The sequence below is a fragment of the Arachis duranensis genome, chromosome 10, assembly GCF_000817695.3.
Source record: "Arachis duranensis cultivar V14167 chromosome 10, aradu.V14167.gnm2.J7QH, whole genome shotgun sequence".
Taxonomy (NCBI): Eukaryota; Viridiplantae; Streptophyta; class Magnoliopsida; order Fabales; family Fabaceae; genus Arachis; species Arachis duranensis.
Genome location: NC_029781.3, coordinates 84,914,714 through 84,932,608, shown reverse-complemented (window position 1 = coordinate 84,932,608; position 17,895 = coordinate 84,914,714). Strand labels below are relative to the sequence as shown.

General features: G+C 35.9%; 1 protein-coding gene across 1 annotated transcript; it reads right to left on the bottom strand.

The window, feature by feature from the left end:
- Positions 1-1,688, bottom strand: LOC107470585 (enhancer of rudimentary homolog). The gene is made up of 4 exons (XM_016089987.3): positions 1,549-1,688; positions 1,312-1,405; positions 991-1,111; positions 1-110 (listed from the first exon to the last, which is right to left on the bottom strand). Exons 1-4 carry the CDS (start codon positions 1,549-1,551, stop codon positions 20-22), a joined length of 309 nt encoding a protein of 102 aa, XP_015945473.1. The 5' UTR covers positions 1,552-1,688; the 3' UTR covers positions 1-19.
- Between the last annotated feature and the right edge of the window lie 16,207 nt (positions 1,689-17,895).

Sequence of the window (17,895 nt, the reverse complement as noted above, 5' to 3'; positions counted from 1 at the left end):
GGGTATCACATATCAGTAATCAATGTGCAAATTTCTTCAAATGTCGCAATGTTCTTTGCTTAATCCACTGTCGATCATGTGGCATGTAAGCGTGAATGGAATGATCATAGCTGCGAGCAAAAACCAAACAGTACAGTCTTAGTAGTCACCAGAAAAGCAACGAGTACACAGAGAAAAGTAGAAAACCGAACAAACAAAACAATTGCTCAACTATAAACGTTACATTCCGCTACACTATTTCTAAATTTTCCCTGAAGAGAGGGTCATGTTAGATAAGAAGCAGAATATGAGAATATAATACAACAATGCATGGTTTATTTTTAGTTCATAACATCCTCTTTTCTCCAATTAAGATTCTATAAATGGTTTTGGAGCGCAAAAAGAAACGAAAACAACAACAAAACATTGTTCTACTAGATGGGAATGCCTATATGGATCATAGTTCATAGACAACAACACAAAATAGTGCCCTATCATAAAAACTTAAAATCAAATTAAAAAAAAAAAAAAAGCAGCAACAGCAGTAANACAGCAGTAATAAGCAAGGTACTCAATTTGTTAGGACTAGTAGTTGGTATAAATTGTTATTTATGACTCACGATCTTAGTTTTGACTAGCTTGATTAGTAGAGAAAACACAATGCAGAACTCTACATCAGTCAATACTCAATAGAAAAAACAATGACAAGGTCATGTGAAAATTTTCACGAGAGGATCCATTTTCCTTCCCATGCAAGATCAAAGCTAGGTGAAAATGAGCAAGTTACTAGTCAGTAGTTTGTGAAGATTACAAAGCACCGATATATACTTCCTTCAATGTCTTCATTTTTTTGTTGCCACTCAGCAGATTATACTTTAATTTATACAAGTATAAAGTATTAGCAATCACAAAATGCAATAAATTATATTATACTAAGAAATCTGTGAGTATCAAAGCACTATATATGCATGCACATGATTTTAACAGAAGAAAAAAGAGGGAGAGATATACACAAGAGCACTCATGTCTGCAAGACCATCCATAAAGTTGTAGAGATCTGCAATATCATAAGAGAAATTTCGAATAGCTGGATTTAACTCCTTCAGTTTCCTCTCATACAATGCACATATACCTGTTGATTGATGAAGGACAATATTAATATCCAAATTCTCTACTTCAATGCACCAAATCAGTACAAGGCTTAACAAATTCATATTATCCCCTATTTTCAAATTTCAATCATGATTATACAAGGATTTGATCCTCCTCAAACCCTAAATTCCCTGGAGATTACGTGGAACATAGTCGAAAAAGAAAGAAGAAAAGATATACCATCCATGGCCTGAGTGACTGATTCGAAATCCATGAAAGTTCGGGTTGCTCTGTTGTGAGAGCTCTGAATTAGAATGATGGTGTGGCGATTTGACTGCAGAATGCGAAAAGAACAGAAAGGTATATAGGTTAAGAGAGAATGAACATGCAGAGTTTGAAAAACCTAATAAAACAGAGGATATGACAAATGAAATTCTGATAGGATCGTAACATAGGCATAAATAATAAGTCTCTCACCATGTTTAGCAGAAACAACAAGAACAGCAACAACGCGAATATCGCAGGAAGAAGAAAAAGAAGAGAGGCGGGGTCGTTGCAGAAACGCAAGGTACCTCAACAGCAAGTTCACACAATCACACTTCATCGCCCACTCTACTACTGCCACGTCACCACTCACCACTGGCCCCGCTTCATATTTTCTTTTCTTTTTCTCCTTAATTAAATTTTCATCGGAAAAGGAAAAGTTATCATGAAATGCTTCAATAATTATTTTTTTTAATCTTTAACCCAATAAGTTGATGCTAATATGTTAAGATACTGAATTTTATTTAAAAGTTTGTCCTGTATGGATAAAGCGAAATTCTTACCTCCAACACTTATTTAAATAGATTAATGAGATAATTATTAGACTAACATAACTTGATTATATTTTTATTAAATTTATTAAAAATATATACATCACACACATTAAAAATTTTGTGTGATTTTTTTATTAAAAAATAACAGAATAAAACCCCAATCCGATCCCTAATCATTTATGAAAAAGACCTGGCGTTTCTTAACCATTATAAAATAATAACACGACTCTTATTCATTCACTCCATATGACTAAAAGGACCTTCTTGTAAATTTTCGGGTAAATGATAATCGGAAAAGCCTACATGTACCAGTCACTGTTATACGTGGATTCACTATAACAAAAAAGTCTTTACACAATCATAAAAAACGTTGCCATTTTAATTCCAGTTCTTAAAAAGAGTAAACCCAAATGTTAATGTGAACCATAGATATCAAACCCTACCTTTAATGATGAACATGGAAGAGCATTCATCAGGTTCAATCTGTCGTTCATGGAAAGAAAAGTCGGTGAACTCTTCAAGCAACAACTCTGGCAATGTTGGCATGGTGAAAAAGAAGTTCACACAACCAACCTGCAATTATGGAGCTTATGCAATTCTTTTTGAATCCACGACATCAAATAACCCAAATAGGGTGTTCTTTGGTTGCAGTTATTTCAAGGTACATTAGTATCACTACATCTTACAATTTTTTCTGTAATTAGGTTCATTAAAAGATAATTATTCATAATTGTAGGCTCCTTCAACACATTGTAAATATTTTAAGTAACTGAATGAGTTCATAACTGAGTTTAACTATATGGTGGTGGAAGTGAAAAATGAAAGTTCATGGTAGAATAAAGGAGTTGGAGGACAAAATTAAAGAAATGGAGATTATGCTATATGATGGAATTCAAAAAAAAAAGATATACAAAACAAAATGGATGTATCATCATGCCATTTTTCATTGTTATTCCTCTTAGATTCTTTTTTGCTGTACTTCAACTTAATAGGATGTAAAATATTGTAATTTTTTTGGGTATTAATGTTATAAGTTAGATGCACATTAAATATGGTGACTGAGATGTAAAGATTGTTGAATTTTGATAATAGAAAGATTGTTGTAGTTAAATTACAAGTAAGAATGTGATTTATGGTCTTCTAGGATTTATCATTGTTTTGAGTTGAAGTGACAATTTCTTAATGTTTTGTTATTTGAAGTATGTTTTCATACAATTTCATTGAATAAAAAATAAATCAAATTCAATAAGCAATGAAAATCTTTAGCTTGAAACACAAATATTTAATATATAGAAAGTTACAAACTACTTACGGTATATAACATCTCACAAAAACAACACCTACATGTCAATACATATTATTCCCTGATAACTAAACAACACAGATAATCTAAAGTGTTTAAGTATTAGAAGTTCTAAAATACTTAACCAATACTATTCATAGTTTGCATTCAGATATGGGTTACAAAATACTATCCAACTCGATCAATACTATCCAATTACTGTAAATACTAACACTAGCCTAATTATTATACCTTTGATTGTCTTTCCTTCTTCTTCTTTGGTTGCCAATTGGGATTCCTTGGAGCCCCCTTACATGTCTTATAAGAGTGACTTTTTTCGCATTTGCTACATGTCACCTTGAAGGTCTTTTTCTCTTTGTTCCCTGTTAATTGGCTCTCAGACACAGGATCAACAGTACTTCTCTTCCTAGGACGATCGGGGGGGTCTCTTGATAGCAGGTGCCACAGGCCTAAAAGCATTTAACATCTCCTAAAATTTCTCACTATTTATAAGTTGAATTGTTATACCATAAGTCGCATGTATGGCATCCATGGTAAGTCACTCATGCACAAAATCTTCGGGCATCAAGTTCAGCTTTCGCAGCCTAGATATTGCAGTAACTGCAAGTTCACAGCCTCATCCCTATCCAAAATATGCTTTCTTGTCTTCTCCACATATCTCTTATTTTTCTTCTTCTTGGTTTTAAGAGATAAGCCATCATCATTATTAACTTTTTTCTTCACAGGTGTCACAGTCTTCTTCTTGGTTTTAGGAGATAAGCCATTATCTTCATTAACTTTTTTCTTCACATATGTCACATCTTCTTCTTAGGTGTTGCTCTCTTCTTCTTAGGTGTCATTGTATTTTTTAGGTGTGTCCTTCTTATTCTTATTCCTGGACCTGTTTCTTGAACTTAACTCCTCACTACTATTGCTGCTGAGTGTCTCATAACCAGGTGGGGGAGGCTTATAAGCCTTATCTTCAGCGCTCTCATAGCCATCATTAGTGGAGGAATCACCCAAATCTACAGGAACATCTCCTGTTTCATTCATAACTGGCTGGCTCACAGGATGATGAAAATACACATACAATTCATCAGCTTTCAAATTTGTCATCTTGTTATCGCATATCTATTTAATTTCTGTCACTTTTTAAAATGTGGAGGCCAGACTCCAGGTCAAAGACAGTAGAGTCTTACCAATACATAGTCTTATACTCTATATAGCCTAGACCTTTGAAAATTTCCTTGAAGTCCTTAAAATTAACAAAGTCAATGTCCAACTTGAGAAATCTCTCCACCTTACCATCAAGATAGCAGAGCACTCCATTGTCGTCTCTTTCAAACCACTCTCCATGGTGAAATATTAATATAATCTCAACAAACATCTGCAATATATAAAGTTTACTGAATAAGGCACAAATAAATTATAATTAACAGACATTAATATACCCAAAATAGACAAAAAAAGCTTTACCTGAGGTAATAATCCAACCCTAGTGAAAATGACTGCTCTTGACAAATGTAAAATAATACATATATCATGCTTTATGGTAGTCTATGGGAAGAATACTTGTTTCAAATAAACAAATGAAGGATCACACTGATGTGATTTATAAACGATTGAAGAAACTAACCTCAAAGAACGGAAATATGACTACGTCAACAATACGTCACCACCTGCATCAGCAAATGCCACGTTACTATGCAGTTATAATGCGTGAGCATATTTTCTATCTTTTCCTAGTGAATTTGCATCTAATTTGTTGAGTTTAATAAATAATTAATTATCTTTAAGCCAATATGGATGCTACTTTGAGTCTTTTGCAATTTTGTTTATTTTAGATAGCATTCGGCTGGATTTGATGGAGTTTCTGCAGCACAAGAACAAAAGGAGATGGCAGCGAGGACCGACGCGTATGCGTGACTGACGCGTGCGCATGATTTGAAGCTTTTCATGGCGACGCGTGCGCATGACTAACGCGTACGCGTGATTTGAAGATTTGCTCAGCGACGCGTGCGCTTGATTGACATGTCCGCGTGACTTGCGAAAAAGACCATCGACGCGTACGCGTAACTGACGTGTACGCGTGACATGCGCCACTTGCAGAAAACGCTGGGGGCGATTTCTAGGCTGCTTTTGACCCAATTTTCAGCCCAGAAAGCACAGATCAGAGGCTGCAGAGTGAAGGAATCAAGTGGTCCCCATCCATCAATTGAAGACTTGATGATTGTTATAATTAATTTTGATTTAAATTCAATTTTGATTTTTAAAATAGGAAAAGATATTATCTTAATTTTAGATATTAGATTTTAAATTAATTAGGATTAGTTATAAAAAGAGATTCCATTTTTCATTCCAGACTACCTCATTTCGTATTATACATTTTACCGGAATCCTTATTTTCTCTCTCAATCATGAGCAACTAAACCTCCACTGTTAAGGTTAGGAGCTCTGTCTATTTTTTTGGATAATTAGGATTCTTGTGACATATAAACTGGAATTTGATCATCACCTTCTAATTGGAATTAATTGACTAAAGAATTGGCAGTTAATGAATTTTAGAGGAGACTAGGAAGGTCTAAGGAATTAGGGTCTAGTCACATATAGTTTGCCACGAATTAAATCATACATGATTAAAATAGTTGATAAGAAAAGTCAATCCGGAAAATAGACAACTCTGAAGCCTTAACTGTTTTCTCTATATTTTATTCCTAACTTATTTAATTGTCTATCCTTTTGATATTCTGAGTTCGAACTTAAACCTTTTGAACATCCAAACACTCTTTTCTGTTGGCCTAACTAAGCCAATCATTTAACCATCGTTGCTTAGTCCATCAGTCCTCGTGGGATCGACCCTCACTCACCTGAGGTATTACTTGGTAAGACCCGGTGCACTTGCCGGTTAGTCTGTGGTTAGAAACACCGCACCATGTTTTTGGCGCCGTTGCCGGGGATTGATTGTGATTGAAAACTATTCGTTGTTTGATTGCTTAGATTAGATAATTTTTCTTTTAATTAGTTTTATTTTAGTATTATTAATTTTTTTTATTTTTTTTATTTTTTTCTGCTTTTCGCTTATGCAGCTTTTCTTTTTTTTCTTTTACATTTCTTTTGTTTTTTCTTTAGTACCCCTCCCCTGATTCGTTCTCTTTTTCTTTTCTTTTATTATTTAATTTTTAAAATAAATAAATAAATAAATATTTAATAAATAAAAATTTAGCATTAATATTTTCTTTTAATTTCTGAATTTAAGTTTGGTGTTACTTAATTATTTTTATTTTAATCTTTCCTATTTATTTATTTATTCTATTTAGTATTTTTATTTTTATTTCTTTACGCAGGTTACCTCATTGGGAATTCTCTGCACTCTGACGTAGAGATTCCCATCTTTTCTTGTTTTCTGTTTGTTTATGCGCAGGAACAGAGATAAAGAATATCTCTTAGACTTTGATCCTGAACCTAAAAGAACTCTCAGGTGGCATTTGCAACAAGCAAGACTTTATGAGGCTGTAGAATCCACTATGGATCCTAACAATGCTGATAATGTCAATGTGGCAAACCCGAAAGGAGAGTACTTGGCTCTTTCTCTGCTCCTACTGCAGATCTATATGGAAAAAGCATTGTGGTGCCTCCTATAGCTACGAACAACTTTGAGTTGAAGCCACAACTGGTCACCCTGGTGCAACAAAACTGCCAGTATCATGGTCTTTCTCACGAAGACCCAAATCAGTTTATTTCTAGTTTCCTGCAAATCTGTGATACTGTGAAGACAAATGGAGTAAACCCAGAGGTGTACAAACTCATGCACTTCCCGTTTGCTCTGAGGGATGGAGCAAAGCTATGGCTAGACTCCCAACCCAAGGAGAGTTTGGATACTTGGAACAAGGTGGTTACTGAATTTCTCACTAAATTTTTCCTACCAAAGAAGATGACTAAGCTTAGGGTGGAGGTTCAGACCTTCAGACAGAAGGATGGTGAAACACTGTATGAAGCTTGGGAGAGATACAAGCTACTGACTAGGTAATGCCCTCCGGACATGTTCTCAAAATGGACTCAATTAAACATCTTTTATGAAGGCTTGGGTGAAATGTCCAAGATGTGCTTAGACAATTCTGTAGGAGGTTCATTGCACAAGAAGAAGACACCGGAGGAGACTATTGAGCTTATTGAATTGGTTGCTAGCAACCAATATTTATACTCATCTAACAGGAATCCTGTAAACTCTGAGGCTCCTCAGAAGAAGGGTGTCATGAAAGTAGAAGCTCTTAATGCTATTCTTGCTCAGAACAAGTTTATGTCTCAGCAAATAAGTCTACTTACTCAACACATGGGTGTCATGCAAGTCTCAGCTATCAACACCCAAAATCCACCTCGAGAGGTCTCCTTTGACATGGCAAGAAATTTAGTGCAAAATGATAATTATGACAATGCTCAATCCTATTCTGAACAGGTCAATTACATGGGGAGTGGTTCTAGAAATCCAATAATGACCCCTATTCTCAGACATACAATCAAGGATGGAGAAATCACTCAAATTTTGGGTGGAGAGACCAACCTCATAGACCTCAGAATTTCAACAATAATTCTCAGGGCGGCTTCCAACAGAACAATCACAACAACCGCCAATTTCAGTCTCATCAACAATAATCACCGCAGCAGGAAAACTCTAAATCCAATGAAGATTCTAATTGGGAGATGATGAGGAGTTTTATGCAGGAAACCAGAGCCTCCATTAGAAACTTGAAAGTGCAAATGGGCCAGCTGAGCAAGCAAATACCTAAGAGGTCTGCAAGCACATTTCCAGGTGATACAGTGGTGAACCCAAGAGAAGACTGTAAGGTTATTCAATTGAGAAGTGGTAAAACAGCTGGCTCTGAGACAAAGGCCAATGAAGAGCTATTTGAAAAGAAAGTTCCAGAGGAGAAAAAAGAAGAAGTGGAGCATGCCCCTCCAAAGTGTGCAGATAACCCATTCCCTGACTCTCTAGACACGTATCCTACATTGCCAAAGGCTCATGAATACAAGCCAAAAATGCCATATCCTCAGAGACTTCAGAAGGCTTCCAAAGAAAAGCAGTTCTCTAAATTTTTAGATATCTTCAAGAAGCTACAGATCAACATTCCCTTTGCAGAGGCTCTTGAGCAAATGCCTCTCTATGCTAAATTTATGAAAGAACTGTTGACCCATAAGAGGAATTGGAAGGAACAAGAAACAGTGTTGTTAACCAAAGAATGCAGTGCCATTATTCAACACAACTTTTCTGAGAAGATGCCAGATCCAGGGAGCTTTGTAATTCCTTGCACCATTGGAGATGTCACCATTCAGAGAGCTTTATGTGACCTTGGAGCTAGCATCAATCTCATGCCACTTTCAGTGATGAAAAAGCTTCAAATTGAGGAGGTAAAACCCTCTCATATTTCTCTTCAACTTGCTGATCTTTCTATTAAATTACCTGTGGGTATTGTTGAGAATTTACTTGTTAAAGTAGGACCATTCATTTTTCCTGTTGATTTTGTTATATTAGACATGAAAGAGGAGGTAAAGTTCTCTATTATACTTGGTAGACCTTTTTTAGCTACAGATAGAGCTCTGATTGATGTACAAAATGGTGAATTGACCCTGAGGGTCAATGAAGAACAGGTGGTCCTTCATGTTTTTGAAGCTCTCAAGCACCCTAATGATTTTGAAGGGTGTATGAAAATAGATGTTATTGAATCACTTGTTCAAGAGGTACTGAAAGCTGAGGTGCTTGATGACATTATGGATCCTATCTCTGAGTATGAATTAGTTGAAGTTGATAATTCACCACCCCAGAAGGCTATGGTTCACACGCCTAAAGCAAAGGAGGAAGCTCCCAAGCTTGAGCTCAAATCCTTACCTCCTTCTCTGAAATATGTGTTCTTGGGTTTGAATGATTCATATCCAGTGATTATTAGCTCTTCCCTGAAGCCTGAAGAGGAAGATGCGCTTATTTCAGTGCTCAAGAGCCATAAAACAGCTCTTGGGTGGACCATTAGTGACTTGAAGGGGATTAATCCAATCAAGTGTATGCATAAGATCCTCCTTGAAGATGATGCTAAACCAGTTGTGCAACCACAAAGGAGACTCAATCCAACCATGAAAGAGGTGGTCCAAAAAGAGGTAATGAAACTATGGGAAGCAGTAATTATTTACCCTATTTTTGACAGTCCTTGGGTATGTCCTGTGCAGGTAGTTCCCAAGAAAGGAGGGATGACAATGATCAAAAATGAAAAGAATGAGCTTATTTCTACAAGAACAGTCACAAGTTGGAGGATGTGTATAGACTACAAGAGGCTCAACACTGCTACAAGGAAGGATCATTTCCCCTGCCTTTTATTGATCAGATGCTTGAGAGGTTAGCTAGTCATGTATTTTATTATTTTTTAGATGGATATTCTGGATATAATCAAATTGCAGTGGACCATCAAGATCAAGAGAAGATAGCATTTACATGCCCCTTTGGAGTATTTGCCTATAGAAGAATGCCTTTTGGACTTTGTAATGCTCCAGCAACTTTTCAGAGGTGTATGCTTTCAATTTTTTCTGATATGGTTGAAAAGTTTATTGAAGTATTTATGGATGAATTTTTTGTTTTTGGTAATTCTTTTGAATCCTGCCTTAAGCATTTATCTCTTGTCTTGAAACGGTGTCAAGAATCAAACCTTGTTTTAAATTTGGAAAAATGTCATTTTATGGTTACAGAAGGTATTGTTCTTGGACACCGAATTTCAAGTAAAGGAATTGATGTTGATAGAGCAAAGGTGGAGGTGATTGAAAAATTACCACCACCAACTAGTGTTAAGGCAGTCAGGAGTTTCTTGGGTCATGCAGGATTTTATAGAAGATTTATAAAGAATTTTTCTAAAATTGCTAAACCTCTAAGCAACCTGTTGGTTGCTGATGTTCCTTTTGTCTTTAATTCTGATTGTTTGCATGCTTTTGAAACTCTGAAAGCAAACCTTACCTTTGCTCCCATTATAGCTCCCTCTGACTGAGATTTACCATTTGAATTAATGTGTGATGCTAGTGACTTTGCTATAGGAACTATTTTAGGACAGAGGCATGGTAAGCTTGTACATGTCATTTACTATGCCAGTCGTGTGTTAAATGATGCCCAAAAGAATTACACAACTACAGAAAAGGAATTATTAGTTGTTGTGTATGCTGTTGATAAGTTTGGATCCTATTTACTTGGTTGTAAAGTTATTATTTATACTGATCATGCTTCTTTGAAGTACCTTCTAACCAAACAGGATTCTAAACCAAGATTAATCAGATGGGTGTTGCTCCTTCAGGAGTTTGATATTGAGATAAAAGACAGAAAAGGGTCAGAGAATCAAGTAGCTGACCATCTTTCCGGAATTGAGCCTGAAGCAGGAGTACAACCACCCACAGCTGTGACTGAGACGTTTCCAGATGAGTAATTGTTCCTCATTCAGCAGGCTCCATGGTTTGCAGACATTGTAAATTATAAGGCCATGAATTTTATCCCAAGAGAGTACAGTAGGCAACAAGTGAAGAAGCTATTGACTGATGCAAAGTACTACATTTGGGAGGAACCATACCTTTTTAAAAGGTGTTCAGATGGAATCATCTGGAGGTGTGTCCCAGATGAAGAAAAATAGCAGATTCTTTGGCACTGTCATGGTTCTGAGTATGGAGGCCACTTTGGTGGTGAAAGGACAGCTACAAAGGTCCTTCAAAGCAGATTTTACTGGCCGACTCTCTTCAGGGACTCAAGAGCATTTGTAAAGCACTGTGACAGATGTGAAAAAGCCACGAATCTCCCTGCCAACCATAAAATACCACAACAGGGGATTCTTGAGATTGAGTTGTTTGATGTGTGGGGTATTTATTTCATGGGACCTTTCCCACCCTCACATTCAAACAACTATATTCTAGCGGTAGTTGACTATGTGTCCAAATGGGTGGAAGCTGTGGCTTTGCCCACCAATGATGCCAAAGTGGTAGTGAGCTTTCTTCAGAGATATATCTTTAGCCGGTTTGGTGTCACAAGGACACTCATTAGTGATAGAGGAAGCCATTTTTGCAACAGACAGCTGGACTCTCTTCTATAGAGATATGGAGTCCGTCATAAAGTGGCAACCCCCTATCACCCTCAGACAAGTGGACATGTTGAAGTTTTCAACAGGAAACTTAAGAGGATTCTAGAGAAGACCGTTAGTGTTTCAAGAAAGGACTGGTCTGTGAAGCTTGATTATGCTCTCTGGGCATACCGGACAACGTACAAGACTCCCTTTGGCATGTCCCCTTATTAGTTGGTCTATGGCAAAGCCTGTCACTTGCCTGTTGAGCTGGAGCATAAAGTTTACTGGGCAATCAGGTATCTGAACCTTGATTCAGAAGCTACAGGAATTAAGTGAATGCTTCAGTTGAATGAGCTTGATGAATTCGTATATTCAACATATGAGAATGTCAAGCTCTATAAGGAGAGAACCAAGCTACTGCATGACAAGAAGATTGCCATTACAGTCTTTGAGCCAAGACAAAGAGTGCTTCTATATAATTCAAGGCTCAAATTCTTTCCCGGGAAGCTGAAATTCCGGTGGTCAGGACCGTTTGTGGTTACCAGAGCTTCACCATATGGTCATGTGGAAATATAGGAAGAGAATTCTGATAGGCAATTTACAGTAAATGGCCAGAGGCTGAAGCACTATCTTGGAGGCGAGATTGATTGCCAGAGGTCCACTCATCTGCTGAACTAGCAGAACTGACCGTCAAGCTAGTGACGTTAAAGAAGCGCTTGTCGGGAGGCAACCCGATAATTTCATATCCTTAGTTATTTTTCATAGTAGTAGTTTTCTTACTTATTTGATTTTTATTGAGTTTTTACTAATTTTTTGATCATGCAGCTATTTTAGAATAGGAACCGAAAAAAAAGAGCACCCAACGCGCAAGCGTCGCTGACGCGTACGCGTCAGATGGGTGTGCATGAAAAATAAAAATGAACAGAGAGTTGCGCGGGAGTGGCGTAGGAATGATGCCTTTCGCAAAAACAAGTCCACATGTGCGCATCATTGGTGATTTTGGCACTCCACGCATGTGCGTCATCGACGCGTACGCGTGACTTTGAAAAATGGCGTAAATATGTGTTTGGTCAGAGAGATGTGCCGGCTTGGGGCTAGAAGTGTGCTAGAAGCACAAAACTTGTTCACGCGTACGCGTCCTTGATACGTACGCGTCATTTGCATAAATGGCCGTCTATGTGTGCGCATGCATGACGTGCACGCGCCGTATGAGAATATTGGTTCCCAAGCCACGCGAACAGCGAGTTGTGTGTGTGCGCGGCTGCCTTTGCTCGTACAAAACCCAGGGCACGCGGACATGTGCCTGACGCTTACGCGTCATTAAGGAAATTTTGCGCCCCACGCGTACGCGTGCTGCACGCGTACGCGTTGCCTACGCCGCGCAACTACACTAGTTCGCCACCCAGTTTTAATTTTCTTTCCCCCTCTCCCAATCCTAATTCTCTCTTGTTCTTTTATCCTTTTCTTTTTCTTTCATCATAATATTTGTCTCTTTCTATTTTCAGTTCTTCCTTGCTTGAGGACAAGCAAACCTTTAAGTTTGGTATAGACGCTTCGCTTAAGGATTTTCTGTTTATTCCTATGGCACTAAAAGGGAGGCGAATCATCTTCACTGAGGAGCACAACCTGAAGAATAAAGCGACCGCTAGGATAACTAAGGTGGTTGAGTTCCTTTCAATTTTTATTCCTCCCTTCTTTTTCTATGCTATGTTCCGGTTTTCTACTATTTTGCTTTATTTGTTGCATGATTCTTTATTAGTTAGAATCCTAGGACTAGTTTAGCTTTCTCTTAATTGCTTTAATTCTAAAAAAATGTCTCATGTATTACCCCTGAGCTTGAATTCAAATAAAAAATACAGAAGTGATGTATTGCATGAGAAATTGAGTTAATTTTAAGAGTAGTCTTATTTACTTAAATATGGTGGTATTTTTTGTGATTCTGAATGCATGTCATGAACAGTGCATATTTAAATTTGAATCAAATAATGTTGATGTACAAGGAATAGGAATTTAGAGAATTATTATGATTTCCTTGAAATTAATGAAAGTTTAATCCTTGAAGCAAAAAAAAAAAAACAACAGCTAAAGAAAAATAAAAGCAAGGTCCAAGACTCTGAGCATCAATGACTAGGGAGAATAAAAATATTTAGAACTTAAAAAGAGTTCCTCAGTTAAAGTGCTTATGGTGTTTCTGTGTCAAGTAAAGCTTGAGACAAAATATTTAAAGTCACGGCTAGGCTCAAGGTGCAAAACACTAAAAAAAATTGCTGTGTTCAAGGATTAAATTAAGTTACAAAAGATCAGAGAATTCATAATATTATCCGGATTCTAATTTCGAATGAGAGTGACATCCTTCTGATTTAAAGAAGAGTGAGATGCCAAAACTATTCAGGATTGCAGTTGTTAACCCCACTATAAGAAGGGACATGAGCTTAATCGAACTCTCATTCTCATACAAATTCACATCCTAAACCTATGTTAGTTATGGTTGCTTGAGGACAAGCAACAATTCAAGTTTGGTGTTGTGATGTGTGAGCATCTTTCCTATCTTTTCCTAGTGAATTTGCATCTAATTTGTTGAGTTTGATAAATAATTAATTATCTTTTAGCCAATATGGATGCTACTTTGAGTCTTTTGCAATTTTGTTTATTTTAGGTAGCATTCGGTTGGATTTGATGGAGTTTTTGCAGCACAAGAACAAAAGGAGATGGCAGCGAGGAGCGACGCATACGCGTGACTAACGCGTGCACGTGATTTGGAGCTTTCCACGGCGACCCGTGCGCGTGACTGATGTGTACACGTGATTTGAAGATTTGCTCAGCGAGGCGTGCGCGTGATCAATGCGTCCGCGTGACTTGCGAAAAAGACCATCGACGCGTATGTGTGACTGACGCGTACGCGTGACATGCGCCACGTGCAGAAAATGCTGGGGGCGATTTCTGGGCTGCTTTTGACCCAATTTTCAGCCCAGAAAGCACAGATCAGAGGCTGCAGAGTGAAGGAATCAAGTGGTCCCCATCCATCAATTGAAGACTTGATGATTGTTATAAATAATTTTGATTTAAATTCAAATTTGATTTTTAAAATAAGAAAAGATATTATCTTAATTTTAAATATTAAATTTTAAATTAATTAGGATTAGTTATAAAAAGGGATTCCATTTTTCATTCTAGACTACCTCATTCCGTATTAGACATTTTACCGGAATTCTTATTTTCTCTCTCAATCATGAGCAACTAAACCTCCACTATTAAGGTTAGGAGCTCTGTCTATTGTATGGATTGATTCATTTGCTCTTTCTAATTTAATTTATGTTTTGATTTATATTTCAATAATTATTTTTGTTCTTTATTTTATGAATTTGGGTGGAACGGAAGTATGACCCATGTTCTAATTGAGTTCTTGTATAACTTGGAAAAGCTCTTTACTTGAACAAACAACTTGAAAACATATTATCCTGAATTTCTAATTGTTTGTATTTAACGGGATACGTGACATATAATCCCCTTATTCTTGGATAATTAGAATTCTTGTGGCATATAAACTGGAATTTGATCATCACTTTCTAATTGGAATTAATTGACCAAAGAATTGGCAGTTAATAAATTTTAGAGGAGACTAGGAAGGTCTAAAGAATTAGGGTCTAGTCACATATAGTTTGCCATGAATTAAATCATACATGATTAAAATAGTTGATAAGAAAAGTCAATCCGGAAAATAGACAACTCTGAAGCCTTAACTGTTTTCTCCATATTTTATTCCCAACTTATTTAATTGTCTATCCTTTTGATATTCTGAGTTCGAACTTAAACCTTTTGAACATCCAAACACTCTTTTCTGTTGACCTAACTAAGCCAATCATTTAACCATTGTTGCTTAGTCCATCAATCCTCGTGGGATCGACCCTCACTCACCTGAGGTATTACTTGGTAAGACCCGATGCACTTGACGGTTAGTCTGTGGTTAGAAACACCGCACCAAGTTACCTCGCCCTCATCGGCTCTCCTTCATCGTTATTTCTGGAGGAAAGTCTAATAGTCTCTAGGGTTTACAGTAATTTTATGTGTGAGATGAAGGCAAAGAGTGAGAGTGTGTGATATGTTAGGGAGAGAATGAGGAATGTCTCTTAAGATTTGGTTTCACGGTGCATCAAAATGGTAATATTTTCTATGATTGTACAGGGACCTAATTGTCTCATTAAATTGTTTGAATCCATGTCAGAGAGTTGCCGTTACACGTAGAATTTCTCGGTTACATTTTACGGAAGAACTATTACAGGGTCCTTTTGGTCATACAGAGTGAATAGATAAAGGTCGCATTGTTATTTTATAATGGTCAGGGAGCGCCAGGTCTTTTTCGTAAATGGTTAGGGACCAGGGTGGGGTATTACTCAAAATAATATTCAGTTTACTAAAATTTTATTGAAGTAACCAAGTTGGGTTGGTCTAGTGGTTAGCTCACTAGCCCGCTTAAGTATGTGTCAGGAATTTAAATCCCGCCTTATGCATGTAGCAACCCATTAGCCAGCGACAAACCCTTAAATGGAGTTTCAATGGTGGAAACAATCACTGTTCATGAAAACAAAGGTTGATTGAGACTTGATAGTTGCACTAAAGCAAAGAACCATGCTAGGGTGTCAGCTAAATAGTCTGATTTGCAATTCTACTATTATTAAAGATTAAAATAGGGTAAAACTCACAATTAAACCAAATCCAACTCAATATTACACAATTTATCCAAATGAAAAAAAGTTACATGGATCTCTCTGATAACTGCTCTATGTAAATCGAATGAGTCAGACTAAATTTAATTCTTTATGTAAATTGAAACACGCTGGTTCGATTTATGCATCCATGCTGTCCTAGTAAATCTAATCACCCTGTTTCGATTTACTAGGACAGCATGCATAAATCAAAACATGGTGATTAGATTTACATAAAGAACAAAATCTAGTCTAACTCATTCGATTTACATAAAGAGGTAATTGGGGAGATCTATGTAACGTTTTTTAATAACTATATTTTTTTTATTCATTTGATAATTTAAATAATTATCAATAATTATACACTACTCACATATGATTTCTACCTTCTTCGATTATCCATATTTATGATTGCACTAAATTCTCGTATTCAATTTTTTTTCATTTAGTTAAGTTTAAATTTTAAACATTATTTTAGATAGTAACGTACACGAACAAAAAATTACTAATTTCTAAAAAAATGATGTGATTTAAAATTGTTCATTTGAAACTAACACATTATTTTTATAAAAATCAACACATTTAAATTAGTATTAAAAAAATTAGTATTCAAAATGAATAAAAAATTATAAAAAATTAAAAATTTTGATAAATTTTATTTGATCATATATAATAAGAAATTCAAATGTGTTGGTATTTAGAAATATAATGAACTGGTTTTAAATGCACAGTTTTAAATCATTATTTTTACGTAAATTCATCTGTTTTTCTAAAAACTAGTAATTTTTACATGTATGCTAGTAATTTAAAACTAACCATCTATCTTTACTGTTATTTGAAACCATCTATTTTAAAAAGTTCAGTACAAATAAATAAGAAAAAGTTATTAATTTAAAATTTAAAATTTAAAATATAAATGAGATATAATTTAATTAAAGTCGATCTAAATAGTAACAAATATATCAATTTTTTTAATTTAAATTAAATTATTTTATTATTTTAAAAAATTATATTTTTATATCTCGTTTGTAAACGAGACAATGCCAAATAAAATAGTGTCTTATATCATTTACAGTGTAAACGAGATATAAGCAATCTTAATTTATTTACACGACAAACGAAACATGTAAAAAAATAAAAATTGGTAAATATGCTACAAATTACCTATATTCGTAAATAAAATATTTATTTAAAAAATTCTAATGTATGTGTATGTATAGTGTATCAATATTTTAAAGAAATAATTTTTATACTTAATTTCATAAATTAAATGTGTAAAACCCAGAATTTTTGGTTAATCTCATTACGAGTCTATTTCAAATTATTTATTCATTAAGAATTTTAATTTCAGAAATTATTTTATTAAGACTAATCAAATCAAGTGCTGACAATTAAATTTGGATTTTTACCTAATTTCATCATTATTGGATTTAAACATTTTATTAAAAATAATTTGTGAAATTGATGAACAAATAAGATTTTATATATTATTATTGTTGAATTAAAATTTATTTCTAATTATTATATTATCCCTATTTTCAATTGAAATTACAAAATTACCCTTAAACCTAATTTCACCAAAACCCTAATTCCGAAATTGAAAAAATCTTAACCCTAACCCGACAAACACCAACAACAGCCGCATCCCCTTCCCTTCTAACAGCACACACACACACCAAACACACACATGCGCACATAACATAGAGAGAAAGAAAAAGGAAATCGGGGAAGAGGAGAAGGAGGACGGCGCCGGCGGGCGTCACTGCTGCCGCGCCGCCGTGTTGCACCGAGGAGGGTGTGTGCACAAAGAACAAAGAAGAGAGATCAGGAAGAGAGGGGAACGTCGCACCGGCGTGCTAGGCTTCAGCGTCGCCATCTCATTGTCGTCTGACCAAAGAGGGAGAAGAACGTCGCGCTTGCCACGAGCTCGCCGTCTCCGTGGAGCCATC

Coding starts and splice junctions, on each gene's coding strand:
- LOC107470585 (XM_016089987.3), bottom strand. Junction 1,112..1,311: donor AGTCACTCAGGCCATGGATG/GTATATCTTTTC, acceptor ATCAATCAACAG/GTATATGTGCATTGTATGAG. Junction 111..990: donor GCAGACATGAGTGCTCTTGT/GTATATCTCTCC, acceptor TTTTGCTCGCAG/CTATGATCATTCCATTCACG.